This window comes from Notothenia coriiceps, unplaced genomic scaffold, assembly GCF_000735185.1.
Source record: "Notothenia coriiceps isolate Sejong01 unplaced genomic scaffold, NC01 NC01_scaffold00004795, whole genome shotgun sequence".
Classification (NCBI taxonomy): domain Eukaryota; kingdom Metazoa; phylum Chordata; class Actinopteri; order Perciformes; family Nototheniidae; genus Notothenia; species Notothenia coriiceps.
In genome coordinates, this window is record NW_011337496.1 from 336,322 (window position 1) to 360,606 (window position 24,285).

Consider the following 24,285-nt stretch of genomic DNA (forward strand, 5'->3'; position numbering starts at 1 on the left):
GACAGAAATGTATAATTCTTTCTTTAATATAAATGTTTCTTCTGCGCGTAAAGTGTCCAAACCGGGCTTTTCTGGATAAACTCATTTTTAAAACATAGTCATTGTCCATGCCGGTTTCAGTTGGATTATTTGTCACAGTTGCTCCGATCAGATCGTTCTCCTCCATTTTGTAGATTATTTACAACTTTTGAATCCACATAAACACATCGTCAAAATCCGGTTTACTTTGAGCATGTGTTTTAAACAGTTTAATCCCTTTGTGAATTGTTTCCACTTGCGCCGTCCTTTCATTTCTTCATACATCCAAATTAATTAATCCTGAGTCTAATAACCATCAAAGTCACTCCAATAGTGCTCCTTAATTACGCTTTCATCCTCCTTTAACAAAATGCTTCACATTCATCCAGTTTGTGACAGTAGTTGTAGCATTTTTGAGACTTTGAAACTTTAACTTCCAACAGGAGTCATTTGGGGGGGGCTCTTGGGAAAAAAGGTTGGGAACCACTGGATTAAGCAATATTCAAAACCACAGTAGGCTCCTTTTAGTAAAGGGACATTTGTGATTAATCTCATTCTGAATAAAATATAGTGTTTCCAGGCCTACCGACCTAATGAATAAATGGCAGATACTATTTGCACCCGGGTGTCTGTAGATAACAATGTGTTTTTCACCCGGGCTACACTTTAGATGTATAGTCTGGTACAATCTCCTTAAAAAAGTCACACCATGTTCATTTAAATATTTATTTGAATGATGGATGTACAGAAACACTTTTTTGAAAAACTATGAGAATGAAGAAAAGTGATTGTAGAGGAGAAATTATTGTATATGTATGTAGAAATGTAAATGTAAGTAAGAATAACTTGCATAGTGATTTTAAAGGACAATCGTTGATAAAGTAAGGGGTGGGAATTAATAAGCATTTTCTTCCTCCTACTCCCTTTCGGACACATATGATTTATTATTATCATTAATATGAAGAGTTTCTATGTTTTTTTGTTGAATACAGATATTACCATGAATGTGGATGGATACTGTATTTTAACAATGCGGTATTCTGTTTTTCACATTGTTATTTTTTTATTTGTTATTTTTTAATCTGTTCGAAATAAAGAATAAAGAAAGAAAGAAATAAATGATGTTTCAAAAATGATATCCCTAATAGTTATTGCAAAATCAGTCAAAAAAAATTGCTAAACTAGTTATTTGCCCTAGTAAATGTATGACTTTATTAATGTTCAGTCAATAATTTGCGGGGTATTAAAGTTTCATTATTTTCTTTATATTTTATCTGTGCAGTTCTTGGATAAGGTTGAGGTAGAAATGCGGACATGTGAGGAGCCGCGTCCACCAAACGGTCCCTCTCCCATAGCTATCACAGCAGGACAGAGGTAAGCATGCAAATATGTTTATATTAATCAGACGACTAAAACTACATACCATGATGACTATGCCTTTACTCAAAGTTTAATTGTGTATTTCCAGTGAGTACGGCTTTGCAGAGAAAGTGGTGGAGGGCATGTCAGTGAGGATCAACAACATCACCATCAAGGTTCAGGCTCGTGCCTTCCACGCCTCCTTCGAGCTCTGGCAGTTACAAGGAAACAGTCTGAACCCCAAATGGGAGAGCAGTGACCTCCGATACACCCGTGTCACCGACCCGAAGAGAGGAGAGGTACTGCACACCTATTATCTCCCTCTTCAGCTTTACACAGCTCTGACTGGATGTTGTATGCAAGGCCTAGCTAAACAAAATGTTTCACCACAGAAACGGTGAGTGCTCATTAGGCCTGCAGTGAATCATTTAATCAAGCCACTTCAATTGGATTATTATTAGCTGCAGGGGCCATAAAGAGATGAACAACCTTTCAGAATGAGGTTTTGGAAGCCACTTAAAAGGAAATACGCCTTTTCCTTCTCGTTGGGTCAAATAAAAACCATTAGCCGTGCCACATCAGTAGCGATTTTATATAACGTGTGTTCTTTGTCTCATATACCTCATTCACACCAACGGTGTTTCAGGGCCGGTTCGGAGCTGGAGCTTGAAAAGCACCGGGTTTTCCTCTTCACACCGCAGCGGAGCAGCCTCTTAGCTCCGGAATCCGGTTCATTTCGAGCACTAAAAAATTGTCCGGCCAGAGCAAAAGCACCGCATACATCACGCTTACGTCGAGGCAGGGGCAGGGGCGGGATCAACTCCTGAACAACAACAAAAAGCCGGCGTTTTATCCAGTTTGTACACAACGATGGAGAAACTTAACAAGCAGCAGTGGTCCACTGAAGAGACCAGCTACCTACTGGGAATCTGGTCTTCTGAAGAGGTACAGAGGAAGCTGGAGCACAATCGGCTATTGTTGTTGTTGTCGTCGGTGTCAGCTGTGAGGGAAACGGTTACGTCATGACGCAAACGATGACGCAATGACGCAGCACCAGTCGGACTCTGGGCAGGGTGAAAAGAGACGGAGCTAAACCGAAGAACCGGTTCTGAACCTGAAAAGCTCTAGCACGGAGCTTGAACCGGAGTTGCGTTNGCGGAGCAGCCTCTTAGCTCCGGAATCCGGTTCATTTCGAGCACCAAGAAATGACCGGCCAGAGCAAAAGCACCGCATACGTCACGCTTACGTCGAGGCAGGGGCAGGGGCGGGATCAACTCCTGAACAACAACAAAAAGCCGGCGTTTTATCCAGTTTGTACACAACGATGGAGAAACTTAACAAGCAGCAGTGGTCCACTGAAGAGACCAGCTACCTACTGGGAATCTGGTCTTCCAAAGAGGTACAGAGGAAGCTGGAGCACAATCGGCCATTGTTGTTGTCGTCGGTGTCAGCTGTGAGGGAAACGGTTACTTCATGACGCAAACGATGACGTAAGAAGAACCGGTTCTGAACCTGAAAAGCTCTAGCACGGAGCTTGAACCGGAGTTGCGTTGGTGTGAATGAGGTAATCGTGGTTTTAAGCAGGATCAAGCTGGAGGGTTTAATATGTTTATTGTTTCAATCAGGTGTTGACATTCAAAGAAATAAACTGGCAGAGTCTGCGTATCGAGGCGGATGCCATTGAGAGTAACGACCAGGACCTTGGTAGCACACCGCTCCGTCTCATCACCAACCAGGGACGCATTCGCATCGCTCTAAAGCGCAGAGTAAGACTGTTTCTAACGTTCATATATTATTCTGTCATGGAAATCTGAATAGCAAACTATTTGTCACAAGTTTAATTCATCGTTGTTCTGTCTAGATAAAGGACTGTAACGTGCTGGCATCCAAGCTGCTCTTCATTCTGGACGACCTGTTGTGGGTGCTGACGGACTCTCAGCTCAAAGCCATCATACATTACGCCAAGTCTCTGAGCGAGGCCATGGAGAAGTCGGCCCAGCAGAGGAAGAGCAGGACGGCAGAGTCCCTACAGGTCTGCTGATCAATGTTTGAGAGAAAAGTCGATGAGGCATAATAAACCTGCAACATGATATGAGATTAAACAACTAGTGGACATAAAAACTTTAAATGTCTTCCAATGAAAAGGTCTCTTAGAGACAAAGTTCATATTTAAAACCTCATAAACTCAAAAATGTACTCAGCCTCCAAGAATTATATGTGTTTCTATTTTCAGCTCTCATTGCTTTCCAAAGCAACCATCAATGTTCAGTTTGGGGATTTTTTTCAGCCTTTTTATGCATTTTTTTGTCTTTGTTTTGCACATTATAGACTGCCCCATCGAACACGCATAGAATATATATTTTTCAAGCTCAAACTTGGCTATAAATCTGATTTCTACGTTTTTTTTCTTAATTCCCAAAACTATAAAGCTGCAAGGAAACTAAAGTACAAGAGAAATTACACATTGACATAAAAATGTAGAATCTCTATTGATAAGCACCTTATTGTCTCATTATTTAACAATCCAAGGTTGTTCAAATATTGTCACATTTTTAACTCAAACACAACTATACTGTAAATAACTGACTTTATAAAAGACAATTCTACAGATATAAATACATGTAAAAGCAACAAAAGCCTGGTTCTACATTATACATTCTAAAGTTATATTACTATAAATAAAATAAAAACGAAGTGTATTAACAGATAACAGACAGTATTATTATAACAAAACAAAGACTTAAATATAGTTGCTTCAAGCCTGTTTCTCGATATGTTAACTATATATTATAGTTGTAACTTGTTTGTGTTTCCCTATGATATTTATTTTGCAAGATATTTTTTCCTCATTTTTGTCAATCATCTTGATAATTTAGATGTTTGACCTCCTCTCTGTTTCAGACTGCTCCTCCTTCTCCTGGCCTCCACAACCTGTGGACAGAGACCCCCCCCGCCCCTGCTGGCCCCCCCAGCACCACCAGTCAATACTTTGATCTCTACGATGTTAAGGAGTCTTCTTACCACACCTTCATTTCCCGCTTGGACCTACACATATGCAACGACAGCTCTTCATTAGATGACGGTTAGTTGGAAATAGTCCTTATTGAATTTGAAGTATAACGTCAAGCTGTTTCCTGTCACTTATCATGTGATCTCTCACAGACGAGGCTCCCCCACCAGGCCTGCAAGGTGCCATGCAGCTGACATTCAGGAAGCTGGGCTTTGACTACTATCCCGTCCACAGACCGGGTGAGTGTGAGGCAGCTTTTCAACGCAGTTCACCCAGAGGCCTGTCCTGCTCCCACTTTATCCACAGCATTCATTCAGGACTAGCTTCAGGGAGGATTTTCTACTCAAGCGGACTAATTGCCTGGGAGTGTGTGCCCACTGCCATTATTCTCTGTGGAATTCCTCCAGTGTAGAATGTGGAGCAGCTGAGTCGCCTGTGGAGCCGATTACGGTCAATTAACCACAGACCACAAACCTTTACTAAGCTATTTGTTTGATTAAGAATTACGGTCTTTGAATATTAAATAAAGATTTATGCAAATACCAACCCAGTTCAGTTTTATACACAGTTTGTATACTTATCCAAACATCCAACATTGAAAAATGGCCACGGTTGTTGACAAATACAAAAGAATGCACTCTAATTTACAGGAAGTTGCTGATACAGAAAAACCTATTCTACTTTCAATTCTTCCGGATACTTTTTAAATATAGTCTTAGTCATGTGTAACATTTCCTTGTCAATTTGTATTAAATATAGTCCTTTTTATCCTGTTTTAGTAGACTAAAAGGCTCAGCATTCTGTTCTTATATTTGTCAAGAAATCAGTTACTATTTTGTTCATGTTTACTCAATGAAAACTGTTTAAATTGTTCTTTATAGTCATCAGATTATATTTTATACATTTGACTCATTCTAGTCTACCTTAGTTAGGAACTTGTTCCCTTAACCATGACCTTCTTATTGTTGTTAACCCTAATTTAAGTATATGACACACCCTGGTACATTGTGAACAATAAACAGTGCGTCAGAGGAAATGAGTTTGAAGCCTTGAATGGTGGCTGAATCAAATCCTTGTTGTTTCCTCTCTAAATCAGCTGATGGATGTCGGCACTGGGAGCGCTACAGTGGAGCCATGGAGGCTCAGGCTCAGTGGGCCGGGAAACTCCTGCAGGAGTACCAGAGGAGGGCCCAGGCTGCTGGGATCCCCGGGCCCCACTCTGAGGCCCCCCAGCCTAACAAGGACTCCCCCGCAAAGACAGTACGAGGTATGAGTGCAGAATTATAATATGTCAACGCTTAAAGGACTCAGATAAATTACACAGATCTACATGATTACTTGTATTTCCTTTATAACACAAGAAGATCCTACCACCTATAGTGTACTCGTATTATATATAGAAAAGTCTATATACTGGTCTATAGTGTATACATATTTATATTCCTGTCTATAGTACTGTTTATATTATGAGGTCTATATTATTTCTACCTTCTTTTTATCAAAATGTATACTACTGTTAATAGTGCTTACACCTTTTAATGCTGATAATACTGTATTTACTTTAGCTGTCATATTTATATACTTATTTTATACATAGGCTTGCCCTTCTGGTTAGACGCTAACTGCATTTTGAGTCCTACTATTATACTCTGTGCAATAAGAACAAACGTGAATGTAATTGAATCAAATCTAAAAGAAATACCACAAAGTAAACCACTATTGAATTATGCACCCATTTCCCAACAAATCTACAGATGGCTCAGTAACCGCACATTTTTTAATGATAACAAAGAAACAAACCCGTAACCAGCAGACTTGCTCTTTGTAAATGAGTCATTTCTGACTGGAAGTGATTTCTCCCCCACTCTCATTCTTCAGATGGTCAGTCCAGCCCTAAGTCGGGACCCTCCCCCTCTGAGCAGGCAGCAGGCAGGACCTGCACCGCTCCTTCCGGGTCCTCGCTGAAGAGGCTGCGCTCCTGCTGCGTGGTGGTCAGGGTGGACGACGTGGACATTCACCAGGCAAGCCTAAATGAATTAACTGATTAGATTGACCTGCTCCAGCACAAGCCTTACTTCAATAACTGCACTGAGGGGCTTCTGTTCTTCAGACGTAGCAGTCAGGCAGTATCTTTGGGCAAGGCTTGAGCTCGACTTACATTCAGAATATTTTAGTGATGACAAAGCAGTGACGAATGGTATTAATACTATGGAAACAGGAGTTTACAATCTTACAATTCTTAAAAAGATCCAATCCGCATCATGCCACAGACTGGTGGATCCAACAACAGGGACATATCAGCAACGTCCATCAGCTCTTTAAAAGAATTGACGTCACCATACGTTTTACACAGACAAAGGTCACTGGTTGCATTCATGACATAACTGCCTACAGTTAACATGGAAAACATGAATAGTTTGTGTGTAAAGCAGGTATTGGTTGATTAATTGATAAAAAACACTCTTTACAACTCTTTGCAGTGAGCATGCTTAATGTCTGACCACAATCATTATCAAGATGATGCCTAATTGAGGTGCTTTATTCCATCACGATTTGAGAAATGATAACTTTTGAAAAAAAATGTCTGTGTATAAAACTGGCTCTTTTCCAAAACTGTAGCTCCATGGTAAGCTAGCTCAGGGGTTCCCAAAGTGGGGGGGTCGCGAGACTCCGAGTGTGGGTCGCGAGATGATTACAAAATAAAAATGGGAAATAAAAAAAAAAAAAATTGATTATTTTTTTTAATAATTTAAATAATTATTAATAATAACGTTTGCATAGACATTTTTTTCTTTGACAATCCACTAGCGCAGTGTTTCTCAAACTTTTTTTTTTTTTTTCTGAAAATAATTCACTAGCACAGGGGGTCGCCAGTCTCTGGCACTGTTATTTTGGGGGTCGCGGGCTGAAAAGTGTCATGTGCTGCAGTGTGCTCATCACTTGCAGTTAGCCCACCTGGGAAAAAACCAGTGCCAGCCTGACAGGCCGTACGGAGGGAACAAAAGTCTCCTCTGTTCTGCCCAGCTATCTAATTTGTTTGATCAGATTGCTGCTCTGTTATATTGATGTGATTATGTATAAATGCATCAAATTGCCCCTCTGGCAAACCTTTACAATAGATTGAGCTGTACAAACAACCAGCCTTGATATATTTTCTTAAGTTTTAGCCATGCACCTTTCTTCAGTCAAATACATCAGTAAGAAAAGAGAAAGTCTCTCCACTTGGCTGCTCTGGTGTTTTCATCTGAGACGGAGAAACCCCCAGCCTCTTCAGATTACACTCTCAGTGGTTCTGAAATTTCACTTTGGACATTTTCGACTTTTCACCATGAAAGAACATAACATTTCCAGGTCTATTTAAAGTCATAGACACTTGTAGTTCCCCTTTTTTTTTTAAAGAAGAAGAGACCCCGGGAACATTTTCTATATGCCTTCAGTTTATGACAGGAAGTCACTCATGTCCTAACTCAGGAGGTTTAGTTTTGTTATGTGCAACATTACTTTGTTGAGAAATTGAGTTCCTTTTTTCCGTTGTTCTGAATGAAGTAGATTTACCCCAAAACAAATCCCATATTTAGTTATATTGTTCTAACTTCTACACATCCATATTCAGGTGTCTACAAGAGGCCGTCAAAACAAGAAGACCCGGTCCTTTTTATCCTGCAACCGTAAAGCCCTGCGTTTACCAGACAACGTACCAGCAATTCATCTGCAGTTCACTGAGTACTACTTTCCTGACAACACCAGCTTTACAGGTATTCTGTGTTTGCATGTATTTAGCCAGATTTGTTGTGTTCTCTCTCAAGTTTAGATCTCTTATGAGCATTGTATGTCTGCTGCATTTAAATGTTTGTATCACAGCACAACCCCCCTGTTATAACAAAGTATTATTTTTTCCATTGTTTTTTTCTCTTTTTTTCCTCTTCCAGTGCCCACCTCGAACCTGTATGCCCAGCTGAACGGCCTGCAGCTCTGTGTGGACCCAGCCAGCGTTCTGTGGATCAACCTGTTCTCCAGGGGTCTGCTGCACACCCTGGATCAGGTCAAAGCTTTCTACCATTTGCAAGACAGCTGCAGAGCAGAAGAGCATGTAGACGTGCGCTTGGATGCAGCTCAGCTCAAGGTGAATACAAACTGCACTGTTGTTTTATATATTGGTCACTCACTGTGGGGAGGTACCCCTGAACAAAAACAGGGGAGCTCCCCATCAATATAAGGACAGCAGAAAGTTTACATATCTTCCGCCACAGAATAAAACCCCAGCTGTATTGCTACTTTGCCAATAAAACACACAAAACAAAACCCACTCAATACAATGAATGTTTCTTGCTGTTCTGAGATGTTTTATTTGATCAATACCACCTATATTTAGCTAAATGTAATATAATGTGGCGGTTCTTTTTTTCAATTAAAATATTTGTGGAGCCCCTTTTTTCTCTGATGATTCTTTTTGCAATGAAACTTTACTACCTCCTGTAAATTAATGTTTGATATTTTTTAATCCTTCCTATAGTTAATAATCCCCTTAGACTCTTCCATATTGGACCACCCGGAGCGCCCGCAGTCCCTCTCTGTTACCGTCCCCCAGATGGTCCTCAGCAACACCCGCCTCTGCCCTCACGGCTCCAGAGCGGACCTGAACGCCACCTTTGAGAAGTTCTCCAGCTGCCCTTTCTTTCAGCACACGCCTCCCTGCCCTTACCCCAGGGACCAGAGTGCCTTCCACCCCCTCCCCTCCACCTTCCTCCTGCACTCTCAAGACACCGAGCCTCAACCATTTGACAGAAAGCAGCTACGACCCCAAGATGTCTGGTCTCTCAGTCTGTCCCGTGTGACCCTAGGTTTTGACGGCGCCCGGCGATTCCCCAAAGGCAGAACACAACCTTTTGTTGAACCCTTCGCTGTGTCTGTGTGGATGTGTCAGCCCTCTGCCTTACAAAACGGATTATCGTCGTCCTCCTCCAGCCCCAGCCTAGCCCATCAGCCATCATCAGAGCAGGAAGAGGCCTCACTTGCCTCTGTGCACTTCCTGGCCCACACCATCACTCCAGTGAAGATGTGGCTCAACCACTACCAGTATGTCGCCCTGCTGAGGATGAAGGACTCCATGGCTCGTTTGGGGGGGGAGTTAGGCCGGGATCTTCGAGATGTCAAGCAGGCTCAAGGCAAGAAAACAAAACCTGCTACAGTTTGTCTTTCCCTCCTGGTGGACTCAGCAGAATTGGGTCTCCTGTTGCCACCAGCGTGCACAGAGCCCGAGGAAGAAGTCCCCCACACCCCGGAGACAGACAGCGGCAGCATGACAGACTCTGACATCTCCCCCACCCATCACTCCGCAGTGCTGGAGGACAGCGGGTTAGAGAACGGCGTCTCCTCCATCAACACCGGCTCTGCGTTCGATCCGAACGAACAAGACGAGGTGGTGGAGGAGGCGTGTGAGGCCGTAGAGGAGGGGGACGGTTTGACAACAGAGAGGGACATCCACGTCCTCTCACCTGGACACTCCCCCGCACTCTCACGCGAACCGTCCAACTTCAGCCTGGAGGGAGAGTTGTCGAGCGCCATCATCGTCACTAAGGATGCGACCAAAGACGCCCTGAGTGCCTCGCTGGACCTGACCAAAGGCGCCTTTTCAATGACAAAGGACGCCTTCAGCATGCTGAGTCGTGGCACCGGGATGAGTAAATTGTTCAGTCCGCAGGCAAAGTAAGTCCCTCCTGCGGTGCTGTTGGCAACATCATGAGTGTTTGTATTTCTGGAACCCATACTGTGCGCAGCATGCTTTTACTGGCTGCCCCTTAACGAATGTGTGTGTGTGTTTATAGGGAACTGGTCCAGCGCTCAGATGAGTCCTCCCCCTCCCTGGCTGCCAGCCTGCACCGCCAATCCATCAAGCAGTCGCCTTCCCAGCATTCCTTTGATAGTGCTATCTTAGATGGCAGCCTGCCTGACGAAAACCTCTCTGTCGACAGCGATTTCAGCGAGAATTTTGTTGTTCTCATGGACTCAGGTGCTTAAAACACTGCCAGGTTTCCAAAGCAATGTCTCTGAATCACACAGGTCACATCTATTATAAGCTTGTTATCATGTTTCCAGAGTTTGGGACGGAGTCCATGCGTCCCAACAACACAGGCAGCCGAGGCAGCCCGGCCCCGGGCACAGAGGGGGGGTCATCAGCCGACCTCAGCAGCTCTCTGTCCCAAAGCATAGAGGACGTATCTCAGGATATGGTGGGTTACTACGCTCTAATCGCAAAAGTATAATTAATACTTATAACATACAAACATTGATTTGAAGTATAAATCCAAACAGTTTTTAAATGTGACCTCATGTGCTGTTGTTACAGTCCTCAGTGTTGCTGCTGGTGCTGAGTGGAACGGCCTGCACAATGGAAGTAAAGGGAGAAGACCAAGTACTGGCTGTCGAGGCCCAGAATCTGGTCCCGGTGCAGATGGGTAATAACAGAGTATCTGACCTGCTGGCTGGCCTCGTTCAAGGTAACTGTGCTGTTTGTTTCCTATCTAAGAACTCTTTAAAAAAAGTCTCAAATATTGTCTTTGTTTTTCTGTCTTATGAAACACTTTTTAAATTAAACTAATCAGTGGGTTGCTTAAATAACTCTAGGAAAGCCTATTTTTAGATGAGTATTGTAAATCTTTATATATAATCTCAAAATCCTGATATGAGACTAAATATCGTCTCTGATTTTGAATGTTGTCATTTAGCATCATTGTTGTTTTACTGGTTTTATATGCTGATCTACAGAAAGTGAACTATGTTTCTAAACTTACTAGACTGTTCTGATGGTTCAATTATTGATTTGACCCAAATAGTCATTAAATCTACTTGATCAAGATGCAATATGAACATCTGGTAAAGTGTCCATGTGGTTAACAAATGCGCCGTCTCCTTTGTTTCTGCAGCCCCAGTCTTACCACCCCAGGACCGGCCCGGTGTGAGGGGCTGTCCTGTGGTGTGCCTGCGAGCAGAGATGGGACCCTCTGCAGCCCGACACTCAGGTCAGGCCGAGACTCTGGGCTACATAGAGATGAGAGTGCAGAACTGCAAGGTGGAGCTGTTATCCTCCACAGTGACTAACATCGGTCCTTTCCTGGAAGACGAGTTCAGCGCTGACAGTCCGCCAATGAAGTTACACATCAGCAACATCACAGTCACTTTGAAGGTTCGTTTGGGTTAGAAAATAAAATGCTTTTGAAGAAATGGAGTAGAAGGACTTAGACAGTGTTGTTGTATGTGGTTCATTTTCACTTTTTTATTTCTTATAGGACGATAGCCCTAAAATCTACCCTACAGCGCCTCAGCCCGTCCCAGCCTCTTTCATTGTGGATCAGCTGCTGCTCGAGCGCTGTGAGGACGGCATGATGAGGCTCAAAGGTGAGCTTTCTTTTGTCTTCAGCAGCATCATGAACTGTAAAACCACAAAGCTCACGACATCTGCTGAAAGATCTTCACAGAAACATGAACAGAAAGTGATCTTTACCATTTCCCCTCTGCTCGCAGCTGAAGGTTCAGACCCTAAAGCCTCAGCCTGTGTTCCTGTGGCGGCCCCCGACAACCCAAACTGTTCCTACTCTGTTCAACAGCAAAGCGAGGTAGGGGAGACCAAGCAGTTTCATATATGTATAGATTTACTGTTTATGCTTTGATCTATTGTGTCTGTAGCTAGGGGTGTAGCCTGGTAAGTTTTTAGCTGGTTAGATGAAAAGTTATACTTTAATATAAACAAATTACAAACAAAAATCAAGCCTCTTAAAAACAATGTTAATGGTGAAATATTGTTTTGTATTTTTATTTATCTATCAAATTTGCCATCTTTGGTCATTTTGTTTCTACACACTGAAAAACACACTCATAGGAGGTTTAATTGACAATTTGGTCACTATTTCCAAACTCTTGCCCTCATTGGTTGGGTATAGTTTAGGAAGCTTACAACGCAGGACCTCTGTATTTAGTAGTATCAGTTGTTGTTTTATGAAACTTTTAACAGGGTCAGGTGAAGATATTTAAACCTCATCTGAATTACAGTTTCTACTCATGTTTAAATCAGCCATAATCACTATGTCTGTTACATACATCTGTAATACTGGTGTCCTGTTGCTGGTCAGCTCTAACACAGAGAGGGGTCAGTAAACAGGATAGAGTACTGTTGCCTTAATTACACCTGTTACTGTCTGTCAGAATCTGATATCGGCCCACTTGGCAAGCAGCATGTTGCCAAAATGTTCATGTGATGTAGTTGAAACTAACTGATCCAATGATCTGTTACAGAGACAAACTCTGGAGTGCCAGCTCTCCGAGGCCCAGGCCGCTCTCACACAGGCCCTCAGCGAGAGAGAACAACTCCTTCTGGAAGTCAGGAAGCATGACCCCGCGTTTACTTTTTGAGCCTCTCTTCTGTCTGTCTGTCGCCTCTGAGCCAACTGCATCATTGCTCCTGCTGAAGAACAGTGACGGGATGCATCAGGCTGAATGTCAGGAACCAGCAAGGCTCATTTAAATCTGGATGTTGGACATGTTTGAAAAGAAGGTGAAGCCAAGTTGTGGCTTTGGATCACTTCCAGAGGTTAACAAAAGAGCCTGTATGACAAATACTAAAAGGACAACTTAGTGAGCTTACTTATAGGTATATTAATGGTACTATTTTTTAATATGGCAGTTTAAATGAACCTCACTGCTGCACTGAAGACAAATGACCCTGGTTATTTCTCATTCGAGTCAGTGTGGACAGTAAAGTCATTGTGTGGTTTCGGTGTTTGTCACACAGCATGCAAGGGTAAATATCACCAAGCTTTAATTATCTCCGGTTAAGTATTTGTGTTTTGGAAATATTAAGTTGATCACATGCCAAAACCTCCTCCTCTTCACATGCACTGACACTGCCAGACAGCTGCTAGTCCATGAGTCGCTCCCATTTACAAAACACAGCTTAATGTCAAGCATGCTTTTTGAACCGTGCTAATTTACACAGCACATTTACACATAGACTCAATAGACTCAATAGACTTAGTCAATTAGATTACCTCTGTTAGATGTTATGTTATTATGACGATAGTATCAGCTGTTGTACATGTGTTGTGATAGGTAGGGAAAACAATGCACTTTTTCTTTTTTAAGGAAGCAGGTTTAAACTGCTTTCACTGACTCAGAAATGCATCTCTTTCCACCTCGGTTGCTTTTTATAACCAAGATGGCATGGTAAACGCTCTTATGAAGTTTCACTGTCCTTAATAAGCAGGTTGAACCATTCCCCAGTGTTATTTTTCTTTGAGTTGAGTTTCTTTTGTATTGTGAAGCCTCTGAGCTCTCAGGGCGCACAGTAGCTCCAGTACTGTAACAGGGTTAGTCTTTTTACTCCAACACTCTGGTTTAACTAGGTTATGTATTATAACTACAACTACCAGAGTTATAATACTGATCTACTTATTTTGTAGCTTGCTAGGAAACAACTGCTAGTGTTTTCACCTCTGTGCACATTTGTCATAGTGTAGTGGTCATGAACTAATATGTCTATATTTATTGAGATTTCTCAACAAGTGCTTTTTTGTTATACCAGAGTTACTTTACAGTGTATTGAAGCCATATCAATCTAAGAAAATTTAAGTTTGAATAGAAAATGTTGGTACTAATAATGTATACGTTATGTGAATGACCAAATTCACTACAGGACATATTCTTTTTCGGAATTTAATCCTGATCTGCAGGATTGTATCAGGCCAGTCATCAAATGTTCTAACTTCTTTTCTATGCATAAAATCTGTTATATGCATGGATTCAAACCTTGATGAATGTGTTCATCAAAAAGACTTCCACAGTACGATATTCAGTGTACGAATGCTTTCATGAAAGAAACCTCTCGGCTACAGTTTCTGTTCAAGTGTTCTATTGTTACATCAGTGGTTTAGCATTTTGCCTGTGAAGTTATAATTATCTTTTTTTTATGGTTGCGTAGCTGTTAGTCATCTTTCACCATTCATCATTTCCCACTGTGTGCTCGGGAGACCCCTGGTGGCTGAACTGGCCTGAGCATTCCCCATTAAAAACACTTTCCTTTCTTAAACATCAGAGTTGCCTTGCAAGCTATGAATGACAGATGTGCATTTTTACAGAGGAATGCAAAATATGTAAGCAATAGGAATTCAGCTTTGGTTCAACCAAAAAAAAAATATGACAAGAAACAAACTACACATGTTTTATGTGGCATTCTTCACTTGAAAATAAATGATGTACTTATTGTCTGCCAGGTTTAAACTGCATGAGCACATTTTAACTATCAGTGTTAGAAAGCAGAGATACTGCTGTTTATCCTCAGAATAACTTTAGTTGTGATCTTCTCAACTTTTGATTTTTTTCTTGTTTTTGCATGGCCTTAGAAGACAAAGATACAGTGGTATGAAGTTGAACCCGGGCTGGATGTAACGTGTAGCTTTAAGGTTAATCCAGTCTCCTCTACTGACAAACTGGTGCTCTGATTCCATCCGCTTATGACCTGCTCATAACCATGCAAAAAGGAGAAGGACAAAAAGTGAAGCAGTCACTTCAACCAAGCAAAATGTTGCCAGTGAGGGAAAATGCATGTACTGGGGTGATGTTGCATAGTTTATGCGTTGTGAGTTACTTGCACTTGTGATACATTCACTGGAAATTGCACTTGTTTTGATGTATATCAGTATTTCTGTCAGTTGTGTAGTTACATTAATTTTGTATTTTCTTTATCACTTAATTGAGACTAATATAAGATTGGTTCTGTGAACCAAAGCTAGTATGTGCAAAATATTTTGAAAGTGTAAGAATAAATGATTAATTTCTGAACACTTTTCAATTGGGCCTTTTAAGTTTTATTAGAACACGCATGTTTCCATGTAAAGAATATCTGTTTTCACTTTTGCGTCGTCATAAAATATTTACCAACTTGTACGTTCAAAATCTCACTCCAATGATTTTACTATCTCTATAGTTTCGACTATAACTTAAAAAGAAGTTTAGATATTTCCAAATAAAACTGGAAGCATTGTTTTTTCAGTATTGTGAGACCAACTAAATACATTCTGAGATTCACTGAATGATGGAAGTCAACTACTAACAAAACCTTTATTTTCAAATGTCAATTAAAAAAAGCTAAATACCAAATGTGTCCTCTAGATATAAAAAGAAAAATACACATTTTTGAAGTTTCAACTAAACATTTATTTGTGAAACTATAAGGAAATTCACTGTTGGCAAAACACAACTTTCTCACGAGAAAACCTTTCTCCAAAGATCCGTAGTTATTAAAATAACGAGGCAAAAAACCAAACTGTATAAAAAACACTTAACAACCATAAACATGAATATAATGTCACACTCGTTGCACTGTTTTGTATGATGTGTCAAGCATTCACCCTGACAATCAGAGGTGACAAGTCATTTGTATTGACCGTTCTTTAACACTATTGTCTGTCACTGGTTTTAACTCTGGATAGCTAGAAATGCTTAGTGTCTATTTGGCTGCAGTATGCCTACAGCTTTATGACAAGTCTTTCAGAAGCTATGGCACAACCTTTTTAACTCGCACGCATGCTCCCCATACATTGAAAGCAAAGACGCTTCAGTTGAAGGTAATTTTTTTGAACTTGGTGTTGGGAATCTGATCTCGAGTCTTTAGCCTCCTCACGGCTTCTCTCATGTGTTTGGGCTGAAGCGGTGGTGTTTCTCCCCACTTCTCACAAACGTCCAATGCTGTGAGGACAAAAGATAAACTGTTTTAAATACATAATAGTCCAATTTAAACTTCAAAGAAATACAAATAAGAGACATTTATTGACATCTTTCAGCCAATTTGCTATGTACTTTTTGAAGTCCATCACTCACCTTCTTCAACAATTTCTCCAGCAAAAACCTTGGAAATACCAGACATGGCAATCACCACATTCTGGGACACTGATGATCCTGTTATGGACTGGATCAGCTAGAAAATACAAATAAAATATTAAGCCATTTATGAACTAAATTCAGGGATTTAAAAAAAAAAAAAAGGTCAGTGTTTATAAATACCCTCTTAATAGCCGCCTTAGGGAAGGCAGAGCGTCTGTACATCTCATAGCGATTCAGCTGCTCTTCAGAAAAGGATGACACTAAAACTCTGTAAGACAAGAAGAACAGGGGGATTGTGGTGGGGTGAACTGGTATGTGACAATGTGTTATTTATTTTGATCAGAATGATCCGTTAGAAATCCCAGCCTTACTGCATCTTTTGTATTTCATCCTCATCAACCTTTTGGCACTTTTTTTTCTTCTCTGGTTCCACCTTCGGTCTTTTGGAGGAAGGTTCGCCAGAGGTTCCTTCTTCCTCATCTTCCCCAGCTGCCATTTCCTACACAGTGAAAGACAGTATGGTTAGAGCCACTTAAAAAAATGAGACGCTACTTTGTGAAAGTGAACCTTCACTTGTATCACTTACAGATTTAACATCCTGGTTGGACTGATCTTGCGAAGATGAGTCTTTGTTTTCATCTGCAGCTTTCGATGTGGAAGGTCCATCCTCAGTTTCATCTGATTTATCATGCTCCTCCTTACAAGAAGTTATTCTCTCAGATAAAGCCTCAGGTTTGATCCGCGCAGGGTCAGCCATGATCACACCTTACACTGGTTGACAACTTCAGATTCTGTAAAGTAAATAAGGGAGTTTATTTGGTGGAATATAAGTATGTATTGTTTACAGCGACTATACAAACATACAATGTTCTTATATGATGCATACTGTATATGTAACTACTCAACGGTATATTAACTAGTTAAAATGAGCAGAACCATGAACATCTACAGCAGTAGAATTAAACAATTCACATTAATGTACTAGTATCATTCATCTCAAAACATCATACAGTGTAAATTGTAAAGCAATGACAGGGACCATTTCACTGCACTGTCACTTAAGTAATGTATGTAATTTAGCTGATTACACTGTATAATAGATTTAAAGGCAGTTATGTTACTTATAGAGGAGCATTCACACAGCCTTAATAGTACTTATATACTCTTTGTACCTCTTTTTATTAGTTGGTTGCCAGTTTGGCTAAAGCTAGATAGCAATCGTTTTGGTTTCTATAGCGACTCATCTCAAGTATGGAGCAAGTGCTGCCGCTTGATTAAACACAGTTTTCACGATAACTCAACTGAGAAGCCTAAAAAAAAGAGTACACAGGTATGGTTTAACGAATAAATGTGTGTAAAATAAGGATGAAAACACGAATACAACATGCACCTACCCTCTGTGCAGCTAGGCGTCAACAAAACAGCACCAACAGCAAAGCTAACGGTGGAGCAAAGTTAAGCTAACGTTAGCTTAGCAGCTAACACACAGCAAATTCATTACTGTAGTCACAATGAATTACATTTAAGCAAATCCTTAGTCTTAGAGCAATGATGGCATTAGGATGCAAGTTTTCTCGGCGGTAGCAAATATAGTTGTGTTGATAGCATTGCACCGGGTTTCCGTTTCCGGTTTTGAATGAACTTTAAAGACACCGGCAGCGGTACATAAAAACACTGAGCTAAAATGTCAAACATGCGATGTTTGTTATGTATTTTATTGCCGTAGCTGTTAAGATTTTGTATTGAGTTAAATGATTTAATAAACTATTTTAGAACAGCCAGTTAAATCTTATACAACAATGTTGTCTCTGTGTTTGCTGTCACCTGGTGTTATGTCCCTGTTTACACCGGTTTACACCTTAATAAACAGACTATGGTTCCCACCATGAGGGAATTTTACACGGGTTTTATTTCAAGCAAAACTTCTACCTGTTGTTGAGATTATCATCAGGTTCACAGTAGTTACATCTGGGGTACTATATAATTTAAGAGGAATACAATTTATAATTGATGTAGACAATTTACAATAGGCTACATGAGAGTGACTATTTGTAAATAATGAAAAGGATTGGTTTGGAAATGTGCTCTACACTCTAGATGCGACAGTAGAACAGACATCTCAAACACTGGATGGATATTATCCCTGTGTATGAGCACTAGGGGCGCCATCTTGCTTTAGCCCATCCACCTTCACTATCAATTAGTTAGGGCGGGGGGTGCTAGGAGTTGCATGCCTGTGTGTGTGTGTGTACGTGTGTGTGTGAAGCATTTCGGATTGGAGATGCAGAAAGAAAGGGCAGTTTCAAGGAAGTGACGGACGAGGCTCAGGGGACTGGTCAAAGGAAGTTTGCTTGATGGTGGTACCGTGCTGCTGAACGAAACTTTCCCCCCTTGAGGAGCAGCGGCACCGTGGATCGGGACGGACGGATCCAGCGGCGGAGGGAGCTTTTGTTTCCTCGCCACACGAGTAGCACTGAGGAATAACTTGAGATCGGGAGAAGACTGGGATCGCAGAATAATTTTAACTCCGGCAACCAAGCCCCCCTTTTTCTTCTCTTCCCCGCGCCTCCTCTGATTTTTTCTGGGATCCGCGATGGGGAAGGAGCAGGAACTTCTGGAAGCGGCGCGCACGGGAAACCTGGCCGCCGTGGAGAAGCTTTTATCCGGAAAGCGACAGTCCGCTGGCACTAGCAGCGGTTCGTCTGGGACCGGGGGAAGCGGCACCAGCAGCGGACACGGAGCCTCCTCTCATACCCTCTCCAGTCTGCTCAGGTAGGCTCTGGAACCGGGAAACACAGTCGGATATAACTGAATGGGAGACAGCCAGTAGTCTCAAACCTGTCAAATAATGCCTGATCAGTTACTATTATAGCCTATATTGAAGTATGTGATTTATCCTTGGGTATTTACGCAGCGTAATGCTTGTTTTGAATTGCCAAACAAACACAACCTAAACCAATCCAGCACAGGAGCAGCGACATGCTTCTTTGTTAGCTCCCAGCCAGCTGTACTATACAGTATTGTGCAAAAAAATACCTCGTAGGTAATGACGCAACTAAAATACAGACATCTGCAACAAAACAGCCCCCTGGTCTACCTAAAAACTAACACACATGCATTATTAATTGCTTACATACAGTCTAGACCTGAGCACTGGTGAAAATGGAGTGGAGAGACTTGTCACAACCACATTTTCATTATCTTAAGCAGCATTATTTTCATATTTCCATTGTTCTTGACTGAAAACAATTTCCTTTCTACAGCTGTATAGTTTTGACCTTGGTAGATTTAATTAGTAGCCATCAGTGGTCACAGGGGGGAAGCCCTACTGAGGTAGACCTTTGATGTGGTTTTTCACTAGGGAAGACCTACCAGGCATGCAAGGTCAGGGATATTTAGCTGCTCTGTAAGGGCTTGTGATTTTTACTATGGTTGTTGTCCTGCTCACCCCTTTATTTGATAAAGGGATTTCTGATATAGGAGATTAGGATAAAAACTATTGCCAATATACAGTGCCTGTCACCTGTGCACAGTCAGTCAGTATGTGCTTCAATGCAAATGCTTTACCTGTTTGGTGGTGCCTTCTAGAAAACAGGACAATTTTCAACAAAATGGAAGACATTTGTGTGGTTTTGGTAATGGATATGAGTCCCTGTTTGTTTTTACAATGAAAGATTGCATAAAATGCCTCGCAGTGTTATTGGGAGGAAGCTTGTTCTGGCCTTTTTAAATGCACCATCCTTTTTAAATGTGTGCAGATGAGAGGTGCTGGGTGATATTAAATAATAGGATGGAATGAAAAGGATCTGATAAGGTCTGAGTTTCATTTTATTCTGCAGATATTATCTGAATTATAGGCTTACCAAAACAGGATGTTTGGTTTTTCCCTGGGCTGAAACACATTTTCTGAAAGTTATATAGTTCCATAATGTATCCATAGTTGAAACGGTAGTGTGTTGTGTGCAAAAACCTTACTTCATAAAGCTACAAAGGCTAATATATATATCTGCCTATAGATACAAATGAAATATAGCTCATTGACTTATGGCCAGGCTTAGTGCTGCATGTCAAAACCGGCTTCTCTGAACCCTTGTTTAAATGCTGAGCACATGCAGGTATACATCTGTCAATCATACTATAATATTGCTCCTCTGGGAGCCCGGTGCCAGGCACCTTCATTCACGAGACAAGTGTAATGGCAAAGCTTGAGGTGATGCATCGCTGTGTTACTTAGTGCAGACTGCACAATGTACTCAAGGTAATTACATTAAACCCTTCTAATCGGAAATCCAATTCAGGGATGTCATGCAGTCAAGGCTGGCTCTGTTTCTCCCTCACAGATCTGTGGGCGGACTGAAGAGCCCATTGTGTCATCTATTCTGACTTGAGCAATCAATGTTTGGCAATGAGATCCCCGAGAAATGATTGGCTCGACTTTGCAGGAAATGAACTACGGGTGTGTAGATTTAAAAAGCCTGTTGCCTGCAGACACCTGAGCGTTTACGACATACTCTTAGAATATATCTAGTTGTAAGATTTAGTGACCACAGGACTCCCTGGGGGATTGTTGCTATTGCGTATGACATTTGATTTAGTCTGCATGATAAAAATGTCAATACGTTGCAGGACATCAAACTGAAATACTACAGCGGGACAGGCTTTCGGTTGGTGGGTGTGTCTGTTTCTCCTTTACCAGAATCGCTTTGTTACATGTTCATCATCCATTGTTGGAAAGAGGGCCTGTAATCCTGTCAGAGGAGGTTTGATCTGTAGGACCTGTCTTGGCTGTAACTCATCAGGTATAAAGGGTTAGGCACTCCACTTCATTACAAGCACTTTAGCATCCATTTCTGCAATAAAACATATTTGTAATCTGTAGCCTAAATAGTCATTTAAGACATGTTGTTTCTTGTGCAGGCATAGTAACATATTAGACTTTATTTGCAGAATATAGCCTAGTTAATTAAACTACCTGTGTTTATTGTGTAGCTCGAACAACATGCCATGACGATGAATAATTGAGCCGTATCAATTTCATTACAATTAATTTGAAGGTGTGTTGTGTATGTTTCCCCTAGATTTTTTGCGTTCCTACTCTGGAATGGGGTGCATGTCAAGACCTGTGTTGTTTTTGTAACCAGGCAGTCGTACAGCTCTGCTCTGAGGAATGTCTACTTTCCCAAGAGGCTGCATCCCAGCGGTTGCCATGGGATAGACACTGACCCCAGCATGTTTAACACCGCCGCCGCCCCAAACATTTGTTCCGTGGGGCTCCATTATCACCAAAATGATCTGGGCGGGGCTCCCTGGAGTGGAAAGGTCACCGTGTGACCTTTATAGCGGCACTGTGTTGTTGAGGCAGAAGTAAAGTTGATGAGTTGAAACTTTTTGTTGGAATTATCTGGGCCATACTGGTATCTGTATCTGATTGAAGTATTTTTGGAGCTGCAGACTTAATGAAAAATCCTTGTTTGTCTTAAAAAAAGCACACCATGATAATTTCAATCTATTTTTCAATGATAATGTTTTAAAATGATCATTCCCTCTAATATTGCAAATCCAATCACAATTGCAATATATGTCAAAATAAGTGCAATTAGTTATCTATTCATAATCATGCAGCGCTACTCCCCATCATAGTTTTTGCTAGGCCCCATGACCCGTTTTGATCCCAGTGGTCTACAGGAAGAGTTCTTCTCTAGCACTTCCTGGATAACGTTGTCCAAACACGGACAGCTGCTTCGGTCAGACCGGAGGTAAGACAGGTCCCTGGCAGAGAAAGTGCCGGCCCACTGAGGGGAAATTAACCGAGGAATGCATGGAGTTCTGGACAGACGCTCTGAGAGCTTAGCCAGATGAGGACTCGTCTCCCAGCTCCACAGCCACGTCCTTTGTCCCACTGACAAAGCGTGGAATGGTGTCTTTTCATATTCATATCAGTCCCAAAGACCATTCTGGAGCTTTCTGTACCTATTTAGTTTAACAAAGAAAATCGAGCTGTCATTTGCATTGACCTGGACCACCTATTGTGGTCGAGTGTCTTACTTGTCGAGTCTGCTGTGTGGGGCTTTTGCAATATTTGGTGATAAAAATCCGCTTTAGATATTCACATCCTCTTGAAATGTATTTTCTCCCCAACATGCGATTCCTTTCTCTTAATGCTAGCGAGGAAAGCATTTCTATCAGTGTTGACTTGGTCAGTATTTTAAGAGGCTTAGGCAGGACTCCAGATCATTCCATCCCATTACATCCACAATTTCTGGCTCATCCCAGGCAGACCCATGTTGTGTGACTGGTGTCAGCCGAAGGAAATATCCGCTGCACAAAAACAAGCACATCCTGTCCCTATTTTCCTTTTAACAAAATTTCCCTGGAGATTCTGTTATTGTGCATGTAGAATTCAATGAGTGTGAAGGTGCACTGCAGGACCTCGGATGGAGTGTCTGCAGATGACAGGCACACAGCGGGAATATGACACCCTCAGTCTGTAGCTGGGTTTTATAGTAGCTATCAAAGTCATGCAAACTGTGTCACTGCCTGCTGCTCGTGCAGGCAGACAGCGCTAACAAGACACTTTCTATCCCGTTTACAGTAGAGAGCCTCAGATCATTCCTAGTTAGCTTAGGGCTGGGCAAACAGCACGACTGGCAGTGACATTTCATCAACGGTGACCTCTGAACTAAAAGAAACCATAGCTGGTTCAACCCAGGAGGGAGCAGTGATAGCTGGGAAATCTAAACCAGCATGTTAGCATTCCTGGAGCATCTGAGTTTGGGATGCTCTGCTTTGCGCGTTATGTTTACGGCCCATGTTTGTGTTAGGAATCAGGCGGAAGCACACATTAGTAGCTGTGATGAATTCCACATATGTGGGTGTGGGGGGGAATTGGCAATAATGGACACATAAAGTGCCCTTAATAGCATGTAGCCGCCTTTAATTGAAGCTAATGATTGTAGGATAAAAAAGGCTTTGTTAATGAGTTTTGTTTCTGAGGAGTTTTTAGAAACTTAAGATATATCCTGGCTGTAATCATGTCAAACAACAATGATTTGACCAATTATTGGGCGTAGCAATTACTACTCATTTGTATCTCTTGGTTCTCTATTTATTTATTTATTTATAGTCTCCATCTATCTGTGCTTCCTGTGTGAAAATAAACAGACCTTTGCTTGTGTATGACCAGCACAGCAACGCAATGACACACCAACAGTATGTGTTCTTGTTTATGTAAACTCTGGTTCACCCCACTCGCTGGAACCCCTATAATAACAAATGGACAAATGTAAAAGATTGGGCTGCTGTGGTTGTGATGCATCTTTTGGTTTTGTTGTTTGAACCCATTTGTAGGACGAGGTACCACGGTGAGCAGAGACGTCAGGCCCCGCCTCCCTCTCGCCCTGTGCTGCCCTATGTGTGTTAGCTGGTTGTTAGCAGCCACCTACCTAGACACTTTCATCCGTCTGGCCTGCTGGCTGGCGTCGTCCTTTCTCCCCCTCTGCGCTGCTCTCAGCAGTCTTCTTGCCCACCTGCTGGGCCCACGCCAACCTCCACTCCACCTTCAGACTTCAAACATGTTGTACTTGGAGCCAGAGTAATGGTTCTGCTGCCCTCAAAATGTTCAAACAGGAAACAAATGATCCAAAATCCCCTTGCTTTGATATTAGTGCAAAGTCCAGACATGATAGCCTTAGAATGACTAAGCAGATTGACAACAGACTAACTGGGAAACACACAAACTTTCATAATCGTGCAGCATATCACCAACAGTCATGAACACTTGATCTAAAAAAATTCTTTGTCTAAGAATGATTTTGCTGATAAAAAGTTAAAGAGCAAACTAGTTGTTATTTTTGCCAAAATCTTAAACCTAGCAAACTAGATCAGACAGATGTTGTGTGCTTTTTTAAGAAGTAGGTTGTCAGCATAACAAAAATAAACTGCCCATCCATCCGGCAAGATTTCAGTAGAAAATGCACATCAGCTTGCTCTTTTAAGTAAAATGCTCAGAGCACGCCAGTGAAATCTGT

At 41.6% G+C, this 24,285-nt stretch overlaps 3 protein-coding genes across 4 annotated transcripts in view; 2 read left to right on the forward strand and 1 right to left on the reverse strand.

Moving 5' to 3' along the window:
• bltp3a (bridge-like lipid transfer protein family member 3A) overlaps positions 1–13,129 on the forward strand; it is an 18,853-nt gene extending 5,724 nt beyond the window's left edge. Inside the window, exons 4-21 of the mRNA XM_010767801.1 lie at positions 1,301–1,392; positions 1,487–1,676; positions 3,003–3,143; positions 3,239–3,409; positions 4,279–4,459; positions 4,540–4,626; positions 5,484–5,654; positions 6,266–6,408; positions 8,001–8,142; positions 8,317–8,510; positions 8,901–10,093; positions 10,213–10,397; positions 10,484–10,617; positions 10,734–10,884; positions 11,311–11,570; positions 11,674–11,782; positions 11,909–12,000; positions 12,677–13,129. Coding sequence (XP_010766103.1) covers positions 1,301–1,392; positions 1,487–1,676; positions 3,003–3,143; positions 3,239–3,409; positions 4,279–4,459; positions 4,540–4,626; positions 5,484–5,654; positions 6,266–6,408; positions 8,001–8,142; positions 8,317–8,510; positions 8,901–10,093; positions 10,213–10,397; positions 10,484–10,617; positions 10,734–10,884; positions 11,311–11,570; positions 11,674–11,782; positions 11,909–12,000; positions 12,677–12,793 — 3,753 coding nt within the window. The 3' untranslated portion in view covers positions 12,794–13,129. The remainder of the gene's footprint in view (positions 1–1,300; positions 1,393–1,486; positions 1,677–3,002; positions 3,144–3,238; positions 3,410–4,278; positions 4,460–4,539; positions 4,627–5,483; positions 5,655–6,265; positions 6,409–8,000; positions 8,143–8,316; positions 8,511–8,900; positions 10,094–10,212; positions 10,398–10,483; positions 10,618–10,733; positions 10,885–11,310; positions 11,571–11,673; positions 11,783–11,908; positions 12,001–12,676) is intronic.
• A 102-nt stretch (positions 13,130–13,231) lies between these two features.
• Positions 13,232–17,896, reverse strand: taf11 (TAF11 RNA polymerase II, TATA box binding protein (TBP)-associated factor). Of its 2 annotated transcripts, XM_010767803.1 has the most exons (7): positions 17,653–17,887; positions 17,431–17,568; positions 16,845–17,049; positions 16,630–16,757; positions 16,439–16,526; positions 16,256–16,352; positions 13,232–16,123 (listed from the first exon to the last, which is right to left on the reverse strand). In XM_010767803.1, the coding sequence occupies exons 3-7, from the start codon at positions 17,013–17,015 to the stop codon at positions 15,993–15,995; spliced, it is 615 nt and encodes a 204-aa protein (XP_010766105.1). In that variant the 5' UTR covers positions 17,016–17,049; positions 17,431–17,568; positions 17,653–17,887; the 3' UTR covers positions 13,232–15,992. The 2 variants fall into 2 exon arrangements, with proteins under 2 accessions (XP_010766105.1, XP_010766104.1); XM_010767802.1 differs by lacking the exon at positions 17,431–17,568 and having other exon boundaries at positions 17,653–17,896.
• Positions 17,897–18,387: 491 nt separating this feature from the next.
• anks1aa (ankyrin repeat and sterile alpha motif domain containing 1Aa) overlaps positions 18,388–24,285 on the forward strand; it is a 64,240-nt gene continuing 58,342 nt past the window's right edge. Inside the window, exon 1 of the mRNA XM_010767827.1 lies at positions 18,388–19,030. Coding sequence (XP_010766129.1) covers positions 18,852–19,030 — 179 coding nt within the window. The 5' untranslated portion in view covers positions 18,388–18,851. The remainder of the gene's footprint in view (positions 19,031–24,285) is intronic.